Below are 12,464 nucleotides of genomic sequence, written 5' to 3'. Positions count from 1 at the left end.
CCCTGATCACCACCTCACCCTGCCCCTGATCTCCATCTCACCCTGCCCCTGATCTCCACCTCACCCCTCACACTGCATCTGATCTCCACCTCACCCTGCCCCTTATCTCCATCTCACCCTGCCCCTTATCTCCATCTCACCCTGCCCCTGATCTCCACCTCACCCCTCACACTGCATCTGATCTCCATCTCACCCTGCCCCTGATCACCACCTCACCATGCCCCTGATCTCCATCTCACCCTGCCCCTGATTACCACCTCACCCTGCTCCTGATCACCACCTCACCCTGCCCCTGATCTCCACCTCACCCCTCACACTGCATCTGAGCGCCACCTCACCCATCACCCTGCCCCTGATCACCACCTCAACCTGCCCCTGATCACCACCTCAACCTGCCCCTGATTACCACCTCACCCTGCCCCTGATCTCCACCTCACCCCTCACACTGCATCTGATCTCCATCTCACCCTGCCCCTGATCTCCACCTCACCCCTCACACTGCATCTGATCTCCATCTCACCCTGCCCCTGATCTCCATCTCACCCTGCCCCTGATCTCCATCTCACCCTGCCCCTGATCTCCACCTCACCCCTCACACTGCATCTGATCTCCACCTCACCCTGCCCCTGATCTCCATCTCACCCTGCCCCTGATCTCCACCTCACCCCTCACACTGCATCTGATCTCCACCTCACCCTGCCCCTGATCTCCACCTCACCCTGCCCCTGATCTCCATCTCACCCTGCCCCTGATTACCACCTCACCCTGCTCCTGATCACCACCTCACCCTGCCCCTGATCTCCACCTCACCCCTCACACTGCATCTGAGCGCCACCTTACCCCTCACCCTGCCCCTGATCACCACCTCAACCTGCCCCTGATCACCACCTCAACCTGCCCCTGATCACCACCTCACCCTGCCCCTGATCTCCACCTCACCCCAGTGCTTTATTTCTATTTCACAAAAAGCATGGAGGTCTCCTGCTCTGTCCTGTGTGGAGGAGATTCCTGTCTTGCAGACATCCAGCAGAAACGTCACAGTGTAAACGTTAAATATTCCCTCTGTTATAAAACAGTATGTAATGTTTTTATTCATTAAAATCACATTTAAAACCGTTGATTTCAGATTCAGTTTCAGATAAACAGTAAGGTGAAGCGCAATTACATTACACACGAGCTCCATTTATTCATAAAGTTGTTGACATTGAGGTAAACTCAAAATAATGTTTTATTCACATTAGACTGATTTTCCTGTCAAACACGATGGATTAAAAACTGAATTTCATCATTTATTTGATCTTTCATCTACCTTTATCTAAATGTTTTGATTTATTTGCACATTACTGCTACAGTACAAACTGAATTCCCTGTAGTATAAATTCACAAGTATGTTTTTGCACTACAAAGAATCCAAATTATTCACAACTCTGTTCAGGAAGATCTGCGTCTCACTTCATCGAGCCTCTGAGCTCCTGCCATTCAGCTATTCTTCCAGATGTTTTTATTTAAAACTATGCTGAATTGTGTTCATTTCTTTTGAAACAGAATTAACATGGATTTGTTCAACTGACTGTTAAAGAATTTACGAGAGAAACGGATGAGAAAGAGAAAGTCGTCGCTCGCACAATGTTCAGTTTACAGCAAATGAAACTGTGTTTAAAGATGGAGCTGCATTTACTTACTGTTCACTCCAAATATTTATACAGTTTCAAATCACTACAAGAATAAGGACAGTTTATAATATTTTGGTTTATTTTCTATCCTGATAATTAAAAAAAAGGCAAAGAAAAACACCTGATGTGGACATCATAGAGGTCATGTGAATGTCAAAACCACGCTTTAATAAATTTGTTTTTAATCACAGAATATGGAAAAACATAAGGCATTTTCAAACTAATCACACAAAAGGTTAAGTGAAATGCAAACAAGAATCTGATAACATGGGATGATGCATGTTCGAGTACGAGATGAGAGACATCTAACCAGCAGTGAAACCAAGAGCGCATCCTCTCCTGTTTAACAGCTCCTATTGTTTTAACAGTGCAATTCCTGGGCTGGGAAACGGCCCTTTTACCTTTATTATGGATATTTATAAATAAATGATTAAACAGGAAATATTCACACGACTGCTGTAACTGTTCCCATAACGAAATACAGAATCAGCACATGAACTCGCTCAGGAGTTTCACTCTGTGCTGCTCTAATCAACACTGCGGTCTGAAATGTTCACCTTCTTTATTTCACAACTGAAATGATTGCAGTCTCCCTTTGGTATCTATACAATCCAGCGAACATGTTTTGCCCCATGCCGATTCTCAGCCAAGAAAAGTTAAACTAGCAGGGTCCCTTATTCCAGGGGCCCGGCTGAGCCACAGCTTTTGCTTAGTGTCGGGAATCTCCGAGTGGAAACTCCTCAGAGTGGCTGGAAGTTCAAGACATACTGATCCCTCACCATCCTTTATCCTCAGGAGTGGGTCACATGATCAGCGACCAACCAGGATCACTTACGAGAGAGAAAAACAGAAAAAAGGGTGGGTGGGGTGTTCAAATACATAAATCACAAGACCAAAAAAAACCCCCAAAAAACAGGAATGTTATCTAGAACTTTACAGGCAGGAGGAACTTCTAGACTATGAGTAGAGAAAACCAGAGCAGCAGCGGTTGCACAATAAACAACAAAGAAGCGATGAGTGTGAGGAATAGAGGAAGAAGTAAACACAGAGCGAGGTCACAGGTTCTGGCAGCACTGGAATTTGCTTCCCTTCAGCCCATCGGTGGTCGGGGGGACGCTGATGTCCACCACGTTGTTGCCAGGAGACTCATCATGTGCAGACCTGTCTGCGATCTGCTTCTGTGATACGATACGGTATATTTCTGGAAAAGGAGACGCAGGTACAGACAGTTAACCATTAAAAATAAATCCCTTATAAATCACACTTTTTTATATAAACAGTCTCCTGCATGTTTATAATGTTTTTAAGCAGATCAAAAACTCCTGAGATGGTACAAAGAAGAAACTATGAGAGGAACCAGACTCAAAGCGAACCCAGATGAGGCTCAGTTTCTTTCTCATATCGTCTCAGGGAGTTTTTCACTCATTCAGGTTCAAGTATGTGGATAAATGACACAAATGTGTTTGTGATTGATTTTGTCTCTGAAGTTGCTGTAAAGATCATCTACTCTGAAGGTTGTACCAGACCAACACCAGTACACACACACACACACCCACATCCACACACCCACACACGCACCCACAGGCCCACGCCCACACACGCACCCACACAAACACACCCACATCCACACAAACACACCCACAGGCCCACAACTTGATAGAAGATCATTCATTTTCAAGTTGTGTTGTGATCTTGTGCCTCGGGCTGCTTATAAAAATCCCCGTATGTACCATATGGTTAGACACACACACACACACACACACACACACACATCCACACATCCACACCCACACAATCCACTATTCTTACTGAACAGGGAATAAGATCTTGTAACGTTTCCTTGTAATGCGAATTAAACCATTCAGTTCCTGTTTATATGTATTGTGCTTTTAACAGTGGACGTGTCTCAAAGCTTTACACAGAGAACGCAGTAATAAAATAATTAATGTTTGTGTGACTGAGCCGGTGGTGACTGTGGTGAAGGTTAAACTCTGAGATGGTCTGAGGAAAAACCCTGAGAGGAACCAGACTTCAAAAGGGAACCTTATCCGCAACACCGAATGTCCATCATTACAGTCCATCACACCATTAAAACCAGATCCAAGCTGATTAGCGAACAGACAAATCCTTACCTGTGAGGATATTTTTAAAAGCCTCTTCAACATTTGTTGAGTCCAAAGCTGAAGTCTCAATGAAAGACAAGTTGTTTTTTTCTGAAAAATAGAAGCAAAGACCCCACACACATTGTTACATCCCCCTATCATGTGCGTGTCATCTTTTAAAAGAATCTCGTACAGGTGAAACACACCTGCGAAGGCCCGGGCCTCGTCAGTGGGCACGGCTCGGAGATGCCTCAGGTCACTTTTGTTGCCCACCAACATGATTACGATATTGTTATCCGCATGGTCACGCAGCTCCTTCAGCCAGCGCTCCACGTTCTCGTAGGTCAGGTGCTTGGCAATGTCATAGACCAGTAGTGCTCCTACTGCACCTCGATAGTACCTGCACAATACAGACTGGAAGATCAGCAGGAATCTAGAACGAGGAACTGAAATGTTTTTCATTGAAATAGGAAATAGAACATAAGCAGACATGAGCTGTGGAGCTCTGTGCTAGAAATCCACTGTTATTATCGATCTTTTATTAAAGAAATAATATAAGTCGTCTCTATAAGACCCCAGTTCTTGTTCTTCCAGTGGGACACATGAGCAGTGTGTAAACACACAACAGAACATCAGACTAAATGATTGTAGTCAATATTTAAATATATACAGTGTTTAATGTTACTGGGGCAATAAAGTCTATAGTTATAAGAGCTTTAATTACTGAGTGCTGAATATGTTCGTTAATTGTGCAGCTGTTATTGTAAAATGTGTTCTAGAGATGAATAAAATGCATGAAGCCTATGGGGAGGTAACAGTTACGCTGCTTTACATTAAAATCACATCAGCACATTATCCAGGATTCTCCTTTTTACACCTGATCATGTCTTTACGTGTTCAGAGATCCTCCACACTCACGCTGATGTGATCGCTCTGTAGCGCTCCTGTCCTGCTGTGTCCCAAATCTGAGCTTTGATGGTTTTGCCGTCCACTTGGATGCTCCGAGTGGCGAATTCCACACCGATGGTGCTCTTGCTCTCCAGGTTGAACTCGTTGCGTGTGAAACGAGACAGCAGGTTACTTTTCCCCACACCCGAGTCTCCAATCAGCACCACTGTGGACAAAAACACAATAAACTCATTCGTTTCTAAACACCGCATTCCCACGCCGACAACCAGCGCATTCAAAAGGACAATAAAAGCTGGAGAACAAAAGAACCAGGACATGATCATTCAGCCGAGACATGTTTGTTGTTCATCCACATTTCTAAACCAAACACTGTACGATTCCAGATTACAGGCTGAGAAAAAGCCGTCTTGTGAATGATTCTCATTTATACACTCTGTAGATGAGGGTGAAGGGCCTCATTCAGGGGCCAAGCAGTGGCAGCTTGGTGGTGCCGGGATTTGAAAGACCTCCTACCTTCTCCTGTGATCATTTCAAAACACAACATGCACAAAAATTACCCTGGAGACACTTCCTGAATTCTGCTTTAGTTTGGTTTAAATTTTCCCACAGCTTATTTTATTCCTCTATTTATAATCCTTCTCACGTCACACTGCCGGTGTGTAAAATTACACACGTGACAGATTTACTTCTGTTAGTTATAACAGCGTCAAGAAGAATGTGGTGAATACGAGAGCCGAGAGACGAGTAAAGATGGTCGGATGATAGAAAAGTGGTTGAAGATGATTATACTCTCTCTGGCCTCTTTAATAGGAACACCTGCTCGACTATTGATCATTTATTAGATTTACAGTAAACTTCCTGAGAGCTCAGCCATGCTCCCCTGACCTCCACCTGCAGAACTACTGCTTACTAGATGTTCTTCCCTCACTACCTGTGTAAACTCTAGAGAGATGGTTGTACATGTAATTCCTAGCGCGCACGCGCGCACGCACGCACGCACACACACACACACACACACACACACATATACACCACCTTTCTTCAGTGTGTGAAGGATGAAACCCCTGACTTCTGTCTGAAGCTCCTAACCTGCAATATGGCTGGTATACAGGTGTCCCTAATAAAGTGGGTTGGAGATGTAGGTGTGAGATGATCTCCTGCATGCAGTGTTTATTATTTGGGATGAAGGAAAGAAGAAACACTAGAGTTCATAACACCAAATGTGTAGTGTGTAAAAATAAGTTTGTTTTCCATTTTGACTCACAGCTCGAGTTGTTGTTACACAACTGTTACTCTGATCACCGACACAATGAACCTCTGTGATGTTTTGCTGCAGTAAATCAATGACCAGAGTCTAAAATCTGCTGTTGAAGCATCTTCATATCAGGACTCATGAACCATCACAAGACTCCTGCTGAGGGCAAACTGAGGTACAGGAACTTGCACTTTATTTTCAGATGTATTACTTTATATGACTTTTTTTTAGAACGTTATTACTCAATGACGTCATAATCATAAGCCTGGAGCCAGTGTCGATGACGTCACCCAGCTCAAATCTCTCAATCATTTCCTCCTCAGTGTGATGAAGATGAGCAGCGAAGACAAACCTACACGACCCAACCCCACAACACCCCCCCCTCCACCCCACATACCCACACTCATAAAGACTAGTTACATTTATAAACAACTTTTAGAACGGAATTTTATAAAAACCCCGCGACTGACACTAATGTGGAACACTGAGAAAATGCCGCTCAAACAAAACAAACAACAAACTCCACATAAACTATATAAAACAAATCACACACACACACACACACACACACACACACACACACACACTAAATGAGGACTTTTTTGGAGCTAATTAGCGAACTAGCGCGCTACATAACGGTTAGCTTCCTCCATCTTTATCAAATAAGTAACTGAAATCGAGCTGCACAACTACAAAAACAAATGTTCTTTTTATTTCACACATAAAAAAGAATAATATTTGACATGATTCAGAAACACTGAAGGCCTCAGCAGACTGGAAGGCCAGTGTTAGCGTCATATATCTCGGCAACCTCCCAAATAGCGCCACATCGAACACCTAGTGCACTATAAAGGCTACAACGAGCACGCGCTCTAGTGCACTTACACACTCAGAGCGTTTGGGACGCAGCCCGACACCGCTACATCCCGCGTTCCCTCAGTGAGCAGCTCAGTAACGGAGCAGGAGCGAAAATTACACTGTAACTGACCTTTAAATAAATAATCATATTCATCATCCCGGGTTCCCATGGCGGCTTTATTCCGCTGGCGCTGACTGTGGAGCGGAGCGGCTACGGCTGCGGGTCTCCACCGGACTGTAACCGACCGGAAGTATTGTCTTCGCCTTATAACTCCGGGGAGGTGTGTGTGTGTGTGTGTGTGTGTGTGTTTGGGGCGGGGTGGGCGGGGCCACACTGACGGATACTCGCGGAGGAATCGGCTCTTTATGGTCGAATCTTTTTAATTGAACCAGAGGAACCGATTCGCACAATTTAAACTGCACAAGAAAATAAAAAAAAAATGAAACGTTTTCAACATTTTACAGTTTTAAGCAACAAAAGTAATAATAATATTAGTAGAATTTCAATGTATTTGGACATTGGCTTTAAGTTCAGGAGGCTTTACGAAGCTCTAAACCCATTTTCACACTTTAGTAGCCTTTTATTTTCCTTGTATTTTATATTTATTCATCACCAAAAAATGTGATGCAAATACTAAAGCAAGCAATAAATATTTATTTCTTGGTAAAAAAAAAAAGTTCCTGTCAATATAAGAAGGTTACAGCTGAAGTGTTACAGACCCGAGCAAGAGCTTCAGTGAATATTTACATCAAACATGATCTCTGGCATCTTCATCATGGCATGGATGTTGGGAATAAAATTTTATAAACGGTCAGAATCCACACACACTCAGTCTGTAGAGTTTACAGGTTGGTACAACACAAAACACTGAGTGAGAAACAGTTCTGTATGAAACTCCTTGTTAAAAAAAGGTCTGGGGAAATTGGCCAGACTGGTTTGAGGTGTCATGAAGGATTAAGTAACTCAAACACTCTTTATATCTGTGCTGAGCAGAGAAGCATCTCAGTTTTTAGCTTTTAACACCGAACATTGAGGTGGATGTGCTACAATAGCAGACCACACCAGGCTCCTTTCCTGTCAGCCAACGTGAATCTGAGGCTGTCTTCGGCGCACACGCACACACCCGCACACACACACACACACAACCCCACACACCACACACATTTAAATTGATAATATAACTCCATAAATGTCAGACTGAAAGATGAATCCTGAATAATAAAGTCTAAATAAAACAACAGATCAACAGACGTCAAGTATATTTATTTCCAGAGAAGTCAAATAAATGCACTTGCATGTGTACACAGACTCTCTCACACAACATACACACACTCCTACAAACTACTCACACAGGATAGAAACAGTTCAGCAAAAAAAGCACAATTTCAGCACTAGTTAAGAACTGGGTGATGTCTAAAGCCAAACATCTTTCTGTAACAAACAGCTCAACAGATCAACATTTATTTTAAGGGAAAATCCGTCCCTTTAACTTCCTGTTTAAATAAAAAGGATACAATTAAAATGTTATCATTTTCGGAACAATATTGAAATTTTTTTCAAAGACGACATGCTCGATCTGTACAGCATTGATCGGGAACACACTTTTAGAACCACACACACACACACACACACACACACACACACACACACACACACACACACAGAGCAAGAGAGCTGGACTCTCAGAACATTTGATACGATTGATAAATTTGCATATTCAGGAAGGTTCACATGTACGGCACAAAGTGATGTCTGAAACGCAAACATGGCTGCGCTCTCCATCCTCTGAACAATCAGCTGCATTCTATTCAATTTTAATTGCAGCTTCAGGGAAAAAAAAGTAAAAAACACAACTCAAAATTCAAAGGATAAAAGTCAGTTTTTCTTCAGTATTTATATTTACATATTAGTGACTCATTATAGTATATCATTTCAGAACACTAAAATAAATAAGGCAACCAAAATATACAAACACTCTGTATTGCTGCTGTAGGTCTGTTATATCGCACAACAGCATCCTGATCACAATCAGCTTTCAACATCCATCAAATATCTATTAAAATCACGTCCTCACACAAACATACTGGAACATTTCTATAGATATGACTGAAAATTACGACCTCTGGCGCTGTGCAGGTCACTACACCCGTGTGGAAAACTCCAGTGATTGTGATATGAAGAAGCATGTCTGTAGGTTTAAAACCTATAAAGAGCAACAAAAAGCCTGATTCATTAACAACAAAAAGAAATCCAACCCTGACAGAAGACTTTTCAGGAAACTGTGGGAGTTTAGTGTCTGTTCTGATTCTATATTGTGTGAGAAGAAACAGCAGGTAGCTCCAGGTCTGGATTATGATCTCCACATCTCATTTTCACTCCGTCCCCATGCAGAGAGCTGGAGCAGTACTTTATAAACTCAGGGTCAGGGTTTGATGACCCTTTAGAGGAATACGGAAATCTGCAGGAACTAACATCACCCTGAATTCATTAAACATACTGAGATGTTCCTGATCCATCACTGATGAGTGATACAGTGTTCATGAATTATTCCAGCTGATTTTCACAATATTCTCTATTTATTACTTCTGAGGAAAGAAATGTGTTTAACTGAAAGTCACTGATTAGGAAAGAGGAGCTCAGTGGTTAAGATGTGGGACTTCTGATCAGAAGGTCATGAGTTCAAATCCCAGCACCAGTAAGCTGGTGCTGCTGGGCCCATAGGTGTAATGAATGTGTAATGAAGGAGTAATGAAGGTGTACTGAAGGCGTAATGAAGGTGGAGGTGTAATGAAGGTGTAAAAAAGCTTGCTATTAATTGGTGTGAAAAAAGAAAACCAGAACTAATTTTTCACATGAAAGAATGTGCTATTTGTTGCATCTTAAAATCATAAAATCAAATAATAAAAATAATGGTGTTTTTTACTTTATTGCTCCCGTGTTTTAACTCCCGGTAGTGAACTTTGCGTCTCACCTCTGTATTATAGAAACACATTACTGTTTGATGATCAGAGCGGTGAATTGACCTTATACGCTTTTTTAAATAATTGATTATCCCTAAGTTTTGATTCTTTTCTCTGTACATGGAAATGCCAACATTCCTGTCCTGAATAAACAACTTTCATTTCATTGCTCTGGCTGCTTAGGGGCATGTTGTAGTAAAGCAGGTAAACCAGAAAATCAGACTGGATAAAAACACTGTAGAATAATAAATCTATCATTTCTCTCGTGATGTAGTGTACAATATAACCTCACCTGTATCTTCTTCAATCAAACGAGAACAAGCTTCCCCCCAAACTCACGTTTCATACCAAACATCTTCTCTGTTCACAGACATGTTCACAGAAACACACTCAGAGAATCACACAGTAGAAAAAGTAGAAAATAAATAAATACATGAATGAGAGAAATGTTATTTAAAAAAATGACAGTTATTACTGTTCATTGTGGTGCTGTGAGAAGACAATGACAAGAGGGGAATAAAGAGGAGAAAGAACAATGAAGGGAGAATGATTGGAAGATGATATGAAGAGAAAGATGCATTGTATGTTGATAAGATGAGGATAATAAGAGGGGAATGATGAGGAAGATGAAGAGGATCATGATGAGCAGGATGATGAAAAGAAAATGACGAGAGGAGGATGAGAATGAGGCTAGCCTGTGCATGTTCGCCATTAAGCTTCACACTGCAGCCTGGAAGGAGTTTAGAGTCTTGGAAAAGACAAGGATCGAAGACAACAGTCAATTAAACAGCAGGAAGTTTGCTCAATAGAGTTGAGTCGAGTTGGAAGCCACGTCATGCTTGAGGGATCTTCAGAGTCTTCACCCTCACTGCTGTGGACAAGACACAAGACCAACCGTTGCTAAAATGTACACATTACATCATGATATTTAATTAAAGGTATTTGTGTTTTTGACTCATCTGATCAAGTACACATTTGATAATAATGAGATTGAACAGAAACATGAGTGGAAAAGCCAAGAGCACAAACACACAGACACCTGAACCTAAACCATCTCCATGCAGACAACACCAGTGTATAAAATCTACAAAAATAAACAAACAAGCTACACTAAGTTAATCATGAGGAGTTTTGGAATAATGACGACAGCTGAAACTGCCATAAATTTCCAATTGAGTCAATCACAGGCAGCTCTGCACCGTCACTTACAGTATCACTGTCCTCGTCCCCTGTGGCCAGAGTCTGAGACTCTGTAGCGTAGTGCAGAGGAGAATAAACCCAGATCCTCTCCTCCGGAGGCTGCTTTTGGTAGCGGGGAGAGCGCAACAGCCGGCACGAGTAAGCGACAGAGCCGAGACGTGAAAGAGAAATAGAAGACAGTGAAAGAAGGTGAAAGTTTTAGACAAACGGTAATAAAAGGAAAATATACATTAAAGAACCATTAAACATGAAAATGTGATTTTGGGTTCAGGCTTTGAGTTTTAACATTAAACACAAGCTTAAGACTTGTTTTTTCTTCTTCTTATTAGAAAGAGATAAAAATCTTTATATTTCATATGATCCCTATTTGTGTGATGAAACACCAGCGAGGAAATCATCATGACCTACTGAAATATCACCTGTGACTATGCAGGTTCCTTTACTAATGGTCAGTTTACTCAATTTACTAGCTTGCTATCTGTTTGGTAAACATTTCCTCATTTGCATATTCTTAAAATTTTATGTGTGAATGTAATCTAAGGCCATTTTTTAAAAATAATTATTTTACAATAATGATTAATATTGTATAAACATTTATAACTATTCTATAACGTATAGATTAAGATAATATAATTCTGGAGCATTAGTAATTTGTCTATATGGTTCTAATGTGCTGAAAGTTTATAGATTAGAGATTATGGATTATGTAAATCATGGGTCCCCAAACTACAGACACGGCCCCACATGAGGAACGGCACTGTGATCTACGCCGGAGTCATATTTCGAAAATTTTAATTAATCTTAAATATAGTCCACTCGTATCATATCTCTATTTGATAATAAAGTTTGGCTTTTGAAATAAATTGTCCCTTAGTTATTAAGATGGTCGAGCCACCGATAGTTGATCATTGAAACTATCAGCAAAAATCCATAACGATATTTTTTCGGCTTCAGGTCCGCTCTCATTACAAGACCGGCCTCTAGAGGCGAATCACTGACACCATGTGCTGTTTTTACACGTGAAACTGTGCGCTGCACGAAGAGCGTTATATTATATTTATTAATTAATGTTTTTTAAATTTTTTTTAGCCCGTATCCATTCTAAAAACTATCATCTGATTAATCGGTTATCAGGTGAGTACGATCCAGCCTCGCTATCGGTAAAATAGTCAACCTCTAGTTATTAACGTAGCAACATTTTTTGTTAGATTCTCCCACCAACCACATGCATATAAATAAGTAAATAAATTAGGGCTGCAACTAACAATTATTTTAATAATCAGTAAATCGGATGATTTTTTCTTTTGTTTTTTTGATTAATTGATTATTCTGATATCAAAACTTTTTTTTATTAGATGTTTTGCTTATTATAACTATATAAAACACTAATTCATGGTATTTATGTATAAAATGTAGTGTACTTAAAAATGCAAAAGACATATAGAGTTATATAGAACTATCTTTAATGTAGACATTATAAAGCTTAGTGCTGTTGTTGAGGTGCAC

The 12,464-nt window shown here is 41.0% G+C and overlaps 2 protein-coding genes across 8 annotated transcripts in view; both read right to left on the bottom strand.

Annotated features, from left to right (window-relative positions):
- Positions 1-1,815: 1,815 nt before the first annotated feature.
- On the bottom strand, positions 1,816-7,101 carry rab11ba (RAB11B, member RAS oncogene family, a). Its single transcript, XM_083559441.1, has 5 exons — positions 6,928-7,101; positions 4,694-4,889; positions 3,982-4,175; positions 3,806-3,886; positions 1,816-2,874 (listed from the first exon to the last, which is right to left on the bottom strand). Exons 1-5 carry the CDS (start codon positions 6,965-6,967, stop codon positions 2,729-2,731), a joined length of 657 nt encoding a protein of 218 aa, XP_083415567.1. The 5' UTR covers positions 6,968-7,101; the 3' UTR covers positions 1,816-2,728.
- Positions 7,102-8,042: 941 nt separating this feature from the next.
- pip5k1ca (phosphatidylinositol-4-phosphate 5-kinase, type I, gamma a) overlaps positions 8,043-12,464 on the bottom strand; it is a 63,416-nt gene continuing 58,994 nt past the window's right edge. For 3 of the 7 annotated variants that reach the window (XM_083559173.1, XM_083559177.1, XM_083559175.1), the window contains 2 exons: positions 10,968-11,060; positions 8,043-10,629 (listed from right to left, as the gene is read on the bottom strand). In XM_083559173.1, the coding sequence (XP_083415299.1) occupies positions 10,624-10,629; positions 10,968-11,060 (99 nt within the window). In that variant the 3' untranslated portion in view covers positions 8,043-10,623. The remainder of the gene's footprint in view (positions 10,630-10,967; positions 11,061-12,464) is intronic. The other 4 variants (XM_083559174.1, XM_083559178.1, XM_083559176.1 and 1 more) reach the window with 2 other exon arrangements.

The sequence above is a fragment of the Silurus aristotelis genome (genome assembly GCF_946808225.1).
Source record: "Silurus aristotelis genome assembly, chromosome: 13".
Classification (NCBI taxonomy): domain Eukaryota; kingdom Metazoa; phylum Chordata; class Actinopteri; order Siluriformes; family Siluridae; genus Silurus; species Silurus aristotelis.
This window is presented reverse-complemented; position numbering and strand designations above follow the sequence as displayed.